This window comes from Paramormyrops kingsleyae, chromosome 1 (assembly GCF_048594095.1).
Source record: "Paramormyrops kingsleyae isolate MSU_618 chromosome 1, PKINGS_0.4, whole genome shotgun sequence".
Taxonomy (NCBI): Eukaryota; Metazoa; Chordata; class Actinopteri; order Osteoglossiformes; family Mormyridae; genus Paramormyrops; species Paramormyrops kingsleyae.
The window spans coordinates 73,118,238-73,133,430 of record NC_132797.1 but is presented as its reverse complement, the minus strand read 5'-3'; the positions used below and the strand labels follow the sequence as shown (position 1 = coordinate 73,133,430).

At 45.1% G+C, this 15,193-nt stretch overlaps 1 protein-coding gene across 5 annotated transcripts in view; it reads left to right on the top strand.

The window, feature by feature from the left end:
• Positions 1-371: 371 nt before the first annotated feature.
• Positions 372-15,193, top strand: part of atp11a (ATPase phospholipid transporting 11A) — a 52,362-nt gene continuing 37,540 nt past the window's right edge. For all 5 annotated transcript variants that reach the window (XM_023830532.2, XM_023830446.2, XM_023830609.2 and 2 more), the window contains exon 1: positions 372-839. In XM_023830532.2, coding sequence (XP_023686300.2) covers positions 801-839 — 39 coding nt within the window. In that variant the 5' untranslated portion in view covers positions 372-800. The remainder of the gene's footprint in view (positions 840-15,193) is intronic.

Below are 15,193 nucleotides of genomic sequence, written 5' to 3'. Positions count from 1 at the left end.
CGTTATATTGTTCACTGTTATTATTTAATGTTTCAGTGCTTGAATTGCGATCTATTTTTTGAAGTTCAAAAATACATGGAATTTTTCTATTTTACGATGAAGAAAAAAAACTGTGTAGTGATTTGTGACAGTCGAGCTGCATAATGCGCTACACGGAATTAAATTTAACGCACTGCGACCCCGCGTAGGACAAATGAAAATGAACGGATGGTATTAATTGCTATTCACTCGCTGCCTGGGTTAGGGCAGACTGATGCGATGTTTCTGTGCGAGCTGTCCCTCGCCATCGCGAGCGACGCTGTCGCTGTCCTTCGGGGGAGTGGGTGTGACTACGGAATGCGCATGCGCCGACAGCTCCCATGACGTATAACGAAAGAAAAGCTCGAGCTCTCCTACGACCGGGGTCCAGGCGGATTACAGGCGAGGCGAGGATGAGAAGGGAGGCAAGGAAAACATAAAAAGAAAAGAAGAAGGACTTGTCAAGAAAGAAGAGTACTGACCCCACGAAAAGTAAAGCCAGGGAAAAGAAGAGTAAATATTGTACATTAATATACGAAGGAACCCCTAAAAACTATGAATCCCCAGCGCGTAGTGTCGTTACCTGTTCGATTGTAAGACATGACAGTTAGATGTTACAGTTTGCCATTGCCGGGCAGAGCTGCTACTTTATTGCACACTAAGAGTGCAAACGTCATGGATCACAGATCAGAAAACACAACTGGCTAGACCTTCAATAGATCAACTGAGGTTTGATAAGAAAAAAAATAGAAATAAAGACGGCCAGGAAGGTGTCGAGAAGAATGGATTTTAGCGCACTTCGGAATCTCATCAGCAGATATGTAAGTAGGGTAGGACCTGTGCTGTTTCACTCAGCCGCTGTTTTCATTCCAACTTGTTGGTCCGAATGCTTTGAGGCAGACTCAGGAACCCCCCACAGATTGATCGCACCTCTTGGGGTATAGGGGGTTACGATTTACATTACACGTTTATTTTTGTGTTAAATAATTTCTGTATGGATGTTAAATAGTGTCTGATTTTCTTGGAAATTATTCAAAACACGGAGAGGTTACTTTGTTGTCATGAATGCAGAAAGACTGACCCACGGATAATGAAACAATGCCGGGTACTTTCTGTAAACCTTCCTGAAAGAGCGTGTTTATCCTTATCGCATCCTGCGTGAGTTTAAGGAAATTTACGTCCCCTCTGTTGAAACTTTAGACCAGTCAAGTATCGCGAAGAAGTGGCCGAAAACGGTAGCATATCGCGCCTATTAAGCAGTATGTTCAGTTTGTTGTTTTCCAGACAGTCGTGTAATTTATACCTGTTATCTTTAACGTTATATAAATTGCGATAAAAACATCTTTTTAAAATACAGAGACATTTGCCATAACAAAATTCAGTATGCCCTGTTTCTGAATGGTATTTCAAAGTGGGATGAACACGGACACGTGTGTGAATTCTTTTGTCCGTTATTTAGGTATAATAATACCATTGGATAAGAACAAACACAAAAACCTGAAGTAAATGTATGTATATCTCATAGTCTGATACAGGTTTAGGTGTATGTTACTGTATATATTATAGGTACTACGCTGGAGTCTCACGTATATAAAAATCTGATTTAATGAATAGAGAAACACTCGATTATTTTCTTCTGACAAATAAACACAGTATTTTAATTTAACTTAACAACAACTTTAACTTTAGCAAGCAACACTGACAAGCCGTTTCAGACTTGTCTTTATTGTAAATTGGAAAGAATTGATACAGAAGCAGATGAGATTCAGACCGCAGAAGCCGAAATACAATATATAATATGGGTAAGCAGGGTGATGTACAAAATGAGAGCGAAACCAAGGGTGACGCCATCGTGGACACATGTTGATTAAACTCACAATAAGCCAAATGCTGTCGTTATGTATTTTCATCAAAGCAGCTGCCGTACACTCATCCTTAGCTCATCCCTTTACTTTGAACGAACGTTTTGCGAAATCGATATACGTTGTAATATGTTGTAATAATGATTGTGCCTCCCTCACGCATTAAAACCTGAATGGATGGAAGGATGGATAAAACAGACGCTCTGGTCTTTCCCAGCTTTTGTGGCAGTTCACATTTCCATTATAGCAATCAAATATAGCATCCAAAAACGTGTTTTTCTTTGAAAAAATATACGTACAATATCGGATAAAAGTGTTGAAATCTACTATTATATATCAGGTTTGCGTGGGTACTTAGCCGTGAAATATGTTACTGTGTGAAAGGAGGTTAAAGATAAAATGAACAGATAACATTTATCAGATCTGGTTGGTAAACGGTAATATTGCCTTATGTATAACTGCGCCGTCCTCCATACGAAGGTAAGAAAGGGTGAGTAGGGTAACGCAGCCGAAGGCCAGGGTTTCCCGTGTTGATACCTGCGTTTTTCTTCACAATGATATGTTGGCAGACGGCCCAAAAGCAAGGTTGTTTTGCAGTCAGCATGACAATAACTGTTGATGAGTGAACATGGTAGGGAGATTACTTGCTAATAAACAGACATGGTAAAGAGAGCGCTCAGAAAAAAAGTCTCTAGGTGATTTTTACTCTTTAACTTGAATAGTTTGCATCATTCATAAATAAACTGTATTTGGCAAAATGATTGGATGAACAGATGCTCCTTACAAAAATTGTCTTTATCAACCCGCAAAGTGATGACAAACTAGAATTGTGTTAGCAGAAAAACATTTATATTAATCTGAAGTGAAAGTCAAATATAAATGAAGTCATGTTGTCACATCACTATTCTGATTACTCATCAGCAGAAAGTTTAGAGATTCCAAGTAAAAACCCATTTTTGGTTCTAAAATTCCCAAGAGGCATTTTTTTCCCCCAGCATTTAGTGTAGAATACAGCAGATACTGAAGCAGGAGGTAAACAGCTGGAATACAGTGCCCAGTGTCCTTGTACTGGGATCTCAGTGTGCCGAGTGGGATCGACGCCACATAGCAGAAAGAGCACAGAGGACGCGGCACGAGATGCTTGAAATAAAGGTCCACTCTGGGACGGAAGCAGTGCGGGGCTAATTTCAGTCGTGTCTGGAAGGAGATTCTGTGTATTGGTGTGTGTAGCCTGGGAGATCTCCACGCCATGGGCAAGAGTGAGGCGGATGAGAGACACACCAGCCCGGGCTGGGGCTGCTGTGGCTTAGGATTCAGTTTCATTTCCCCTTTTTATTTTTGTGTTGGTTTTTTTTCGGTTTCTTGACTTGTTTATATTAAGAAAAGTCATTGGAGCATTTTAATCCCGCAACCCCTCCCTGCCTTAAACCATCACAACATAAACAGTACTAAAGTTATGTGGAGGTGACACAACTAAGTTACAATGTTTCAAATATAAAAATTAACTGCTTTGGGAAACTTTCCCAGCTTTGATGTCTTCTACAGTTCATTAAAAAGATCTTTCAGAAGTAAGCTTTGTGTATCCAAGAATACATGGACTTGATATTCCACTGCAAGCAGCTGTTTCTGCCACCAGCCAGCTGTGCTGGAGTAAAAAATAAGAATACTTGTGGCGTAGTGTAGAGCTTAGTAACGCTGGTGTTTCACTAACGAGGAGTTTCACTTGTTTAGAGATTGACTTTTCCAACTCACAGGACACTGATCAAGCATATTTAACCCAAAATAAATTTAGTCTTAAATTTATTGTTATTGTTTATTGTTAAAGTGCTCCACTCATAATCCTCCCGCTAGGTACAACCAAAGTTAATAAATTTGCTATTTTTTCCATAGCCAATGGGACCTCTGTGTCAACCAAATATTGCAGGATCCCTTAATGTCAGGAGATATTATTTTTCTTCAGAATAGTATCTCCAGTCCTGTAACCCTGGAATGTCAACCAGATGAAAGACCTGCCTGCATTCTTCTTGTGCAATTTCATCCATCTAATGCACAGAAAAAAACGCATTCATCCCTTTAAACAGCTACAGTTGAATCTGATATCCTAATCCGTCTCTCCTTGGGTCCTGCATCAGAGTACAGAGGCCGACTGTTTGTGTAGCTGAACTGGGTAAGACGTAGTGAATGTCGGTGACCTCATATCCTGAACGGTTCATATTTAATGCACGCTTTCCCTCATCTGCCTGGCTGCTCTTTACTGAGTCTCCAGCAGTTTGGCCCTGAGAGCTGGAGGTGCTGAAAGCGCATGGCACGACTACCCTGCCACGTCTGTGATCTCATTAACAACGTTCAAGCTGTCTACAGTACATGGTTCCCCCAGGGCCTCCAGGCACAGTCCTTCCCTGAAAAAAAAGGATGTAATTTACGGGGGAAGAAAGCAAAAACAAACAAAATCACAAAATTAGCAATGGTATAAAAAGCTGATGCAAAATGGTATAATCTATATATAACCAGGAAGGAACAGCTCTACTGAGAAAATAACAACCTGGGGTTTGGTTGCATACTGTAACATCGCACTAGTCCAGCAGGTGGCATAATGGTTAAGCTGCGCTATTAACAATGCAGTTGAAAGGTGTCAGCTTAGGCTAATCTACTTGTAGGGATGAGCAGTGTTACTAAAAGGGGGAAATAGCCAGCTTGTCTGGTGCCTGGTGCCTGGCTGTCTCTGATTGAATAAGATTGCCATGATTGGTGCCACACCGGAGTGGGGGCTGTGGGGGCACCTTCCCAGTGGAGGTTGGGGGGCCACTCGATGTCACAAAGGAGTAAAGATGGCAGCTTGCCCCCCCCCCCCCCCCCCCATCCCCCATTGTCTCCACCCAGTCACGACGCTTCTGTTAGAGCGAGGTCGCCATGGAAACCATCATGGAGACGTGCCTCCATGTGCTCCGCAGATGTGAAGAGGGGGGGCCGTTGCTTCCCTGGTGTTTTTCTCTTCCTGAACGATTTTACATTCTGAACGATTAAAAACTGAAGTGCTGTTGTCCAGAAAAGGGCATGGAGGGGCTATAAAGATCACCCGGATTTATTATGTTAAATAATCTGAAAGAGGACACCATTTAAAGCCAGCTGAAGGAACGTGTTTTGGCCGGTATGTAACAGCATCGCGATAAGCTCTGGTTCCTAGACGTAACACCATGCCTGGCTCAGCCTTGAGCTGGGTAACCTCCTCTGAATTCACCATGTCGAAATACATGGCTCTTTCTGAATACTTTGGGGTGCAACGACGCCCCCTATCCCTGCTTCCATAGATTTGACGCACGCTTAGAGTCAGCTTAGCGGCTGCATGACTGGCTAATCTCCAGGATTATGGCAGAGTTGCCTGTGTGGTGTCTGTCCCCCCCCCCCCCCCTGCTTCTTACATGCCCAGAGGTGCTGGCTGTCATAATTCAGACATTCCTATTACGCCGTCCCCAGTCTCACACTGGTGGAAACCAGGTTTGTTGTGGATGGTGGCTTTTTCACTAAGCAGCTGTTTCTTTGGATCAATTATGAAATATCCAAATGGAAACACAACATATATAACAAATACTGGCTAAGGGAATGAGTGTAGACGGGATTACTATGCCTTGCATTCATTTCCTGGCTCAAACCCAATGGGAAACAGGCAAGTAATTAATGGAAAGTGGGTTGAACCAGCCAATGACTGGCGGCTTATGATAATATTACTGGCAGTAGGTTTGTGCACGCTAATACTCCCATCACTGGAAGATGTGTCTTGCTGATTTTAGGTTATTAATAATTATTGCAACGGTGATTTCACATGCTGATCCTTATCTGAAATATTGGTCTCATCTATTGCATCCATTTTCACTTTTGTGCCGTGCCTGATGAGGATTATTGTGTTTGTGGAGATAATATCAACGACAGAGACCGCAGGAGAAGGTTTTTGTGGGGAAGAGGTCTAGGGAAATAAAGAATTGAATTCTTCTCATATGGGGCTTCCAAGAAATTCCTTTTCTGAAGTCAAAAGGATGGGCTTTAATAAATCTCAGATTTAAGAGTTCCAGAGGAGCTCTGTAATAATATCTCAAAAGGCAGCTCCCCTACTCGCTGGCCCATGAGTTGTACAATAACAGAAATGTGAGTTTTATTTACAACAAGAAAATTGCTGTCTCATTAAATATTTTTTATGTAGCATTAGGCAGGAACTGCTGCATAGATGGTTATATTATGAGCACCTTGATCGTCGTAAAGAATCATTTTTTTCTCAGAGCAAACAGCTTCGGTGAGTTGCCTTTGATATCAGAAGCACTTAAGCTGTCACGGCCAAAAGTGAAAACTCTATCGTAAGAGAGAAAAGCACAAACATTTAAAACGTTGTAGAATTCCTCAGAAAACGCCTTTTCTAAATATATTTATTGTAAGTAATTAAGGTTATTTGCTATTTGGGCTTTAGAGTGTCATTACTCCACAACCTGTATATTTACAGTGACTGACTGGGTGGACAAGTGGGCTCATTTGTAGATTTTAACAAAGCATGGATCTAGAAGTGGAGTTACGGTCACGTCATTGATCATTTGCCTCTTTTTGGGCTTTCTTATGGTTTTAGCACTCATATATAAAGTTTTCTTTTCATTTGACATACATACTCATGGCGGATTCACATGGAACAAAGCGGCGTTCAATATTTAATGCGATTCTGTGTCGCTCCCGGTCGCTATGGTAACGAAGCAGGCGTCTGCACTGCCCGTGCCATGCAGCTGCTGTCCGCAGCCTGGCGCGAGTGTCCCCACGATGCACCAGGATGGTTTAATGTAGCATCAGACTTATGAACTCTGCCCTGGGGTTCCAGTAATGCTGAGTCAGGCAGAGCCATAATTGCTCCTCAGGAATGATGTGCGACTTGAAACTAAGATTAAACAGCAGGAAAGTGCTGAGGTGACCCGCTTGCCCCTGGGTACATCCATAATTTAACCATTAAAGTTCTGCAGAGCTTGAACACGGTTTTAATGGGAAAAGACTTCAAGCACGCAACCCCTGGTAGGTGGATAATGTCATTCTGACAGATTACCGATGATTCCACTGGATGCTCTGTGGTGGCCAGATTTGAAGACCTCTGCAGTGTTGTGGCCAGATTTGAGGACCTTTGCAGTGTTGTGGCCAGATTTGAAGACCTTTGCAGTGTTGCGGCCAGATTTGAAGACCACCACAGCCCCCCCTCCTTAAGATGCCGGTTTTGATCCTGGTGCCTGCCACCTTGGGGAAGTGGTCTTACATCTTATGTCTGTCGCATGGTGTGTGGTGTGTGGGGCGTCCTGATCAAAGACGTTCCTGCAAGACGTTCTCCCACCCCCTCCTAACAAAAAAAAAGCACCATTTGCCACTAACTGTCATTTTTATGAAGACATTTGGAATGCTCCTCCTACCCCGGGCTTCCAGAGGGGCGACCTGAGGCTAACCCCCTGAGTGGTAGCCTGCAAGCTCACAAAATAGAATCAGGGCACCCACTCCGACAAGGTTCATTGACCCACACTGTGACATGATATCATTGACGTGACGTGCAAATGAGTGATAGAGAACCGATTGTGCTGATGTCACAAACAAATTTTTTGTGTGGTTGCCCCGTGCTGCCCCCAGTAAGATGCCGCTGTGGGTGGTTGCCCATGTCGCTCATGCCTAAATCTATCAGTGCTTAGGTAGAACATATATCATTACAGATATAAATGATTATTTCTAAAGTATTCTTTTGGTAATCCTGTAAATTGGACCATCCTTCTCCTTCTTTAACCCTTTTCCTTCACCCTTGTGCCCCCTCCCTGTTGACTTGTTTCATAGTTACTTCCTGCTCTGTCATCCAAGTGGGCAGGGCGTGTGGGACAGTGGGATAGTATCAGAACAAGGCCCATTTCTGGCCTGTCGGTGCGTCGTGACGGGTTCGGATTCACACGCAGTGTGGCAGATCTCCGGGTCATTACCGTACTCTCTGGCCTGGTAGGTCTCTGGCGGAGCTAGTCCCCTGGGCCTACGGTGTGATTAATGCTATCCCCAGCTGTCAGGAAAGGGGGCACTTTTCTACGCTGGCCGGTTTATTTCATGGGTGAGAGGAGCTTCAATGAGGGAGAGACACACGTCGCTGTATTTTAACAAGCGTATCGGTGGAGAAGGTGAAATCTCTGTGAGCTGCTCCGACGGAGCCCTCGGGAGCACAGGCACTGGAGGTCACATTCCGCCGCGGCGAATCGATCCTTGGAAATACATCGGTCTCTTTACACAGAAATGCCGTTATTTATGCTCTGGTCACGCCTTCTGCACGTTGTACAGCGGACTGGCTTCCCGGCCCACCTACGAGAGGCTAACTCGAGCCACCGGGAGAGTGAGAGCATGGAACGCAAGAGAAAAACCAAAAGGAATTATATTCAGCCCCATGTGGATTAATGCAGATTGAAGTTGGAATGTGCAGCGCCGATCACTAATTTCTTGTTGTGTAACCATAGCCCAGAGTGCACAACAGATATGATGTGCATCACATAAATATCGCATAGCTGTCAGTGATCTCTAAGAGAAACAACACAGTGGACACGCCCTGTAAAGTGCTGCCCCAGGAAAGTATACACAGCTACAGGAAACTCCCAGCCTCTAAAAAGTATACAAAGCTACAGGAAATTCCCAACCTCTAAAAAGTATACAAAGCTACAGGAAATTCCCAACCTCTAGAGCTGACCAAAGCACTCGAGCTCAAAATCTCTGAGTTTGGAGCCCGGCAGTAAACACTGGTGTCATCAGCAGTTGGAACTGCAGTTAAGCAGAGCGAAACTTCATTACCAAATCTCTGCACTCATTAAATTGTTATTTGTTAAATGTTAAATTAGGGAAATGGAAACTCATTTCAGATTTCCAAAAGAAAAAAAATAATATCAGCCTTAGTAAGCAGGTGGGAAGGACCTTTTGAGAATCATGTGACTGAGGGTCTTAGAGCTCAGATTAAGGCGTGGCGGTTTCCATGGGCCAGGAGCAGCAGCCTCATAGGCTTCCCTGAAGCTCAGGGGAGGAGAGACAAGTAGGCCCAACGAGGGTGAAACCGGAGTGGAGGAAAGATGGGAAATCAGGAGTATTTTGGCATTTAAAGGAGCCGGGGGGAGGGCATGCGATCCGGAACGAGGACACAATGCTACGTCAGGTATCTTGCTCGTTACGTCCTCAGATCAAAATGAATTTTATTACCTAAATGAAGCGTGTGTGAGAAGCGTGGTATGGATGCTGACTGTATGTGTGAATCTTACCTTGGGGTTAGTGTTTAATATGCAAGTGGATTATAGCTGTAAATGTAGAAAATTCAGAGAAGCAAAGGCTGAGCTTTCACTGGGTGGTTGATGATCATGAGGCTCTCTTGCCTTTGGGTTGACGGTGGGGGGGTGGGGGGGGGTAGTGACATCTATCGCTCTCTGAATTGCTCTGGGACATAGTGATTTGGCTGGCAGTGAGTCACTGCCTGGTTAGCAGCTACTGGAGGGGAAGCAAGAGGCCCTTGCATGCATCACTCTGGCAACTATTGAGAAGTTCTTGAGAAGTTCCTACAAGTTTAAGTACATCTTCACTCCACATTCTAGGGTATTCCTGAATTCCTGCTAACCACAGTCTGAAAATGGAAGGAACTTTATGAATTTTTCATCAGGATGCGTATCACATAGCTGCAAGCGTCAAATGAAAAGGTTGTGGTTTGCTTTGTGTGTTGATCTTTCAGCTTGTAGAAGGGGGTCTTTCCTCCAGGTTGGAGGGAAATTTCTGATCATGCTGGGTGAATATTTGTGTAGCATAAACCATAACGGGACAGGGAACTTGGCTGTTCTCTAATTATTCAGTCTAAGAAACCTGATGAAAATTTTTCTCATTAGTTTAAGACATAATTATTTTTGTGTACTTTGAAGCTGAGCTTTGATCCTGGATTAAAAAAATAATTCCAGCGCAACATAAAAAATGGAATGAGTGTTTCATGTGAGATATTTAAGGAAGTTAATGCAAAAGATATTTGTTATCGGACAGTGTAACAGCAGGTGCTGCTCACGTTTGTGTTTACAGCAGTCCTGAAAAGCCCGTCACTCTCATCCTACCTCCCTGCATACTGGAGAGCTCCATGCCGGCCTGGGAACAGGCAGCATAACGTGTCAGCAGCAGCAGATACAGCCTGGAGGGCAAGCTTTAATGGGGATCAAGTCTCAGCTCTGTAATTGGCTGTTGGAGTGAGCCAGTTCATTCTGCCAGGTTGGGGGTGGTGCTGGAGTGAGGCTGGGGGTTGCTGTTACAGGATGTGCCCAGAAGGGGATGTCCAGTCAGCTGACCTTCTGTTTGTCCTAACTGGTCCCATAGTGATACAGTGGGACCATCCGGCAGATGTGTCAGGTGGCCCAGCTCAACTGACAGGCTGTACAAGCCCCTTAGGTAGAAAACTCATTCAGACGTGTTTAACATTACAGGGAGATTTAGGCACTCAGGGCCTCCTCACATGACTGATCACATGATCACACATCTGATTTTGTAAGGTTTGGGAACTTGTAAGAATATACATCTATACAAATTACTTATACACATACAAGTAGTATTAAAAATCAAAGTAATATAACCACATATAATGCAATTGTGTCATTTTTGGCCAAATGTACAGCAACAGTGTAAACTATTAACAGTCAGCAGCTAATAAACAACCGTAGGGATTGATGTGTAATAGATGGACCATAGACATTGAAAGTGGGTACAATAAGTGAGAAGGGTCTCTGTGTCTCTGTGCTGTTGTCTCAACATGGTCCTGTCTAAAACGGACCGAGTTCTTCCAGTCTGAGAGGGTGGAAGTGTGTGTCTCGCTCTGGAACAAACAGGCGTTTGTTTCTGAAAGTCATGAAGAGGGCATGTGACAGGGAATCTGTTGGGGGGGCTGATGGGCTTTCTGGAACACTTGGGATTGCTAGTCTTCATTCTTGAAGGATGTTGGTGCAGTAGCACCCTGGTCCATATGTTACCCTTGTCTCTGGGTCCAGTGATGCAACAAAGCATTGACAACAGTGACTCAATGCTTCTCCCGCTTCACATTTTTTGGCAAATAATGAGCTATAATGAGCTGCACAATTTACCTGATTACCTGGACATCATATCTGTATATCCTTGCTATGCCTGGACATCCCCTTGGGCACCATTTCAGGGTCACTATCTCAATAATTATATAAAAGAAAGACAGAGAAAACATGAAAGACTTCACTTCAAAGGGGAAATCAGAAGAACCCATTCAAGGTTTGGGAACAAAAGCAGGAAGTGCAGGCAGGACGCCGGAAGGGTGAAACCAGAGAAAGCCCACCAGGACATCTGCCTGGCTTTCCGAGGCGATCCGCATCGGCGCTACCAAGCCAGAGGGTAGAAATGCCCACCAGTCAGTCAATCGCTCAATTAGCTTGTCCACAGAAGATGCCAGTTTTGAAAAACAAGCTAATTAGCTCACTGTCAGGCGTCTTAAACCTAAAAATACACCAACCCACAGGGGAACCTGTTTCTCGGTGTTTGTGAACGGAAATGGAAAAGCTGTGATCCGAGAGTTTCTTCTCACAGTCGGACAGGTTTCTTCTTGTTCTCCAGTGGCCTACACTCCAAGAAGGGCTGTCTGCTAATGGATGGAGGTTACAGAGAGACACAAACCTAACGTCATGGTAAATTGGGTAGATAGGGCACTAGCGGCGCTGACTCAGCAGTGGGGGGGCATTGGCTGTATGCTCGGATCAGTCCCGCTGCTGCATGCATGTGGAAAACCGCTATAAATTCCCAGCTGTATATGGGAGTAAAGCGGTCAAACTGTTAAATGTACAGGACCTCCAGTGCCACGCGTCAGGTTTATTGTTTAAAGCACTGGAACCAAAGCGTCATAGCGCCGACGGATTTCAGACAGCGCTGGTGTTATTGCGGCATCTTTCCAGTGAGCAGGAATCGCTCCAGTAAGTTTCCAGTGGTATGGAAACATTAAACCACAGACCTATGCACTCCAGGAGCAGATAAGGACACCTGTCATGTGGCAAGGGAATAACAATTCGACATGATACAGTTACCCGTCCTGTTATTCAGCGAATAAGGGCTGCGTGAGAAAAAAGAAAAGGATGATGGTAGGAGGGAGGCTGAGAAAGGTGAGGGCCAGGGGGTGGCGGGGTGCGATTCTCTTTGGCAGAGCCTGCTTCCCATTTTCCAGCCGAATGTCCAGATGTCTGGATAGGCCGAGTTTACCCGAGGCCAAGTGCTGTGGCATGGAGATGTTTACAAGGTGAGGGCTGCTGGGGGGCCATTTGAACCAGAGGTGCTGTTTGATCCCCGACACACTTCACAGTTCCGCAAACGGCCTGTTGGCTGCATGCCTGAGTGCCCGAGACACACATAAAACTCTCATCGGGCCCCATAATTTAGTTTCTCCTGGTTTTCCTCAAACACAGAGATGCTCTTTTTAACGGTGCCCGTAAATTTTTGTGCCTTGCCAAATTGCCGGTATTGAATTATTATCGGCAGCTGTTTTTCAGGATTCACACTCGGTTGCCTCAGGAAATTATAAAGTGGCTTAACTTCCCTCTGGAAAATCTCTGCACGGTACATTGGTGACATGTTTGTGGCAAAGATGCACCACTCCTAATAAAATTAAATCCCCCAGACAGCGGCTTGAGTTGCCTGATCTGGCCACCAGCATCAAACAAGCTGGTGGAGAAATGCCAGTGGTGGAGCGCTGGCTCTTCACAGCCTATGGCAGCGCGGCACTGAGGCGGGGCAGCCCCGGCGTGAGCTGCCTGAGCTAATGGCGGGAAGTCGCGGATTATTTATGAAGTCAGTCGGGTGACTCAGTCCTCTGAAATCTCTTGGCTGACTCTAGTCGTTCTGTTTTGTATTGCTGTCACTCGAGGCTCTGCCCCAAAATCGTCCCCAATCAAGTAGAGGCAGGCGAGTGACGGATACACGTCCCTGAGGTACTGAGGAGTTCCTAAAAGGCACCTCTCTCGTGTTCAGGTCACAGACCCAACATCACTTGATGAGAGTCTGCATGTTCAGCACCTACAACCTGCATAATCTCCCATCAGAAGTGTGGGCTGTTCCCGTCTCTGGGGACAATGCTTGGTTGGGTTTCGTTTGCAATCCTTTCTGGCATCACCTTCTTTGACCTCTTCTTAGGACCTTAGGGGGGGCAGCATTTACTTCACGGTCTCCTGAGCCACCTTGGCCTTGTTTTTCTTCTTAACCAATGGTCTCTTGGCTTTTCAGACACATGATTGTGATGCTGCACTCTTAAGATTTGGTTTAATATTCAGCCCGATACAGTAAAATGTGTATCTCTCACAGGGCTGAAAGGCTCCTGAGTCTCCTGATGCCGTAGCCCATTGGAGGAACGGAGCAGAAGGGTTATTATCACGCAGACGGGAGGTTGCAAGTGAGAGGGTGAGAGCTGGATTAGCACAGTTGTGTAATGTTAGAGTCATGTTAGGGCAGCAGATGGGAGTCACACCCTCTCAGGCCTGGGATCAGCTCCCCCGGCAGGTCTGACTGTGCGTGTCAGGCAGGAAATACCGGGTGTGTCTCTGCCTTGGGCTGGTGAATCAGAGCTGGTTTGTCAGTTTGTTAGTCTGTCTGCTAATTGCTGTAATTAAGTCGGCTGTGGCCCTTACAATGTTCCCCCCACTCTTCTCCAGCGAAACGTGTCATTCCGTCGTTTAGCCTGCAGGAGGCGTACTTGCCTGGCACCATCGCCAAGTGACCATGGAGCTGAGGCTGTAGTCTTATGAAAACACATGGCTAGGTGCTATTGGCCATGTGATGGTGTCTCCTCGTGGAGTATCGTGACATGCGAGGAGAAACACCTACAGGTACCTCAGTTGGTGGTTCCTGGGAGGTGAAGTAGCTCATATGGAGCAGGATCAAGTTCCCTGATGAAACCCCTTTGGGTTAGTTGCCTTCTGCTCCATGAAAAAACGAGCCCCCAAAAAGTCCAAGACGTGAATGTGTTTGTTAGGATGATAAGATTTGCGTTCCATCGCAGGTCCTGTGACGGCGGAGCCGTTTCCACCTTAAGAACAAAATGCTGTTGGCTTCATTCCCCGTTTCCCATGTACTTTTCTGTATAGTACATTATCGAGTTCTTAATTGATTTTGTTGGAGTCTGCGCTTTCATTTAGCCTCAGATGCGTCTCCACGGTTCTCATTCCACCTGGCCTCCTGGAAGCCATTTCCCCAGAGCTGAAGGAAAATGGCGGAATGCATCTTGTGAGGAAATGAGATCAGCAAATATGTCAAAAGGAAACCTGACAGCTTGTTGATGCTATAAGCCATCAGATGAGTATCTATCTAAAATGATTTACGTCCAGGGCATCAGAACTGGGGGGAGGGGGGCATATACCCCTTAATATTTCATTTGCTTTCACCCCCCCCCCCACTTCATAAACAGACATTTGTATATAAATTATTAAGTTGTATCTCCCCCAAAATCAAACTCTCTCCTACGCTGTTGATCTACATGGGCAGACAGAGTCAAAACTAGTTGTGACAGCAGTCATAGCACTTGTGACAGTTCTAATAATGGTGACAAGGTCACAGCACCTGTGACAGTGACAGAGTATCAGTACTAGTAACAGAGTGACAGTGATGAATCAGAATCCGAAAACTTTATTGATCCCGGAGGAAATTGTTTAACGGTGACAAAGTAACAGCACCTTTGACAGTGACAGAGTGACAGTACAAGTAACAGTTACAAAGTAACAGCACCTGTGACAGTGACAGAGTGACAGTACAAGTAACGGTGAAAAAGCAACAGCACCTGTGACAGTGACAGAGTGACAGTACAAGTAACAGTTACAAAGTAACAGCACCTGTGACAGTGACAGTGATAGTATTTGTAACATTGGCAATGTGACAGTACTAGTAATGGTGACAGAGTGACAGTAATGTGACAAAGTGACATCACCAGTGACAATGACAGAGAAACTACACCGGTGATAGCAACAAAGTGACAGGAATGGTAATGTGACAAAGTGACAGCACCAGTGACAGTGACAGAGTGACAGGAATGGTAATGTGACAAAGTCACAGCACCAATGACAGTAACAGAGTGACAGCACCAGTGACAGTGACAGAAATGGTAATAGTGACAAAATGACAGCAGCGATGACAGTGACAGGGTGGCAGACTTATGCTGACAGCAGTCCCCGGTGATAATGGTGAACTGCTGAGAACTTGCTGTTCATTCTCCTCTGACCTCTTGTCAAGATGTCGAGGTTGTGACTGGGCCACCAGGAAATGATATTACCCGAGCC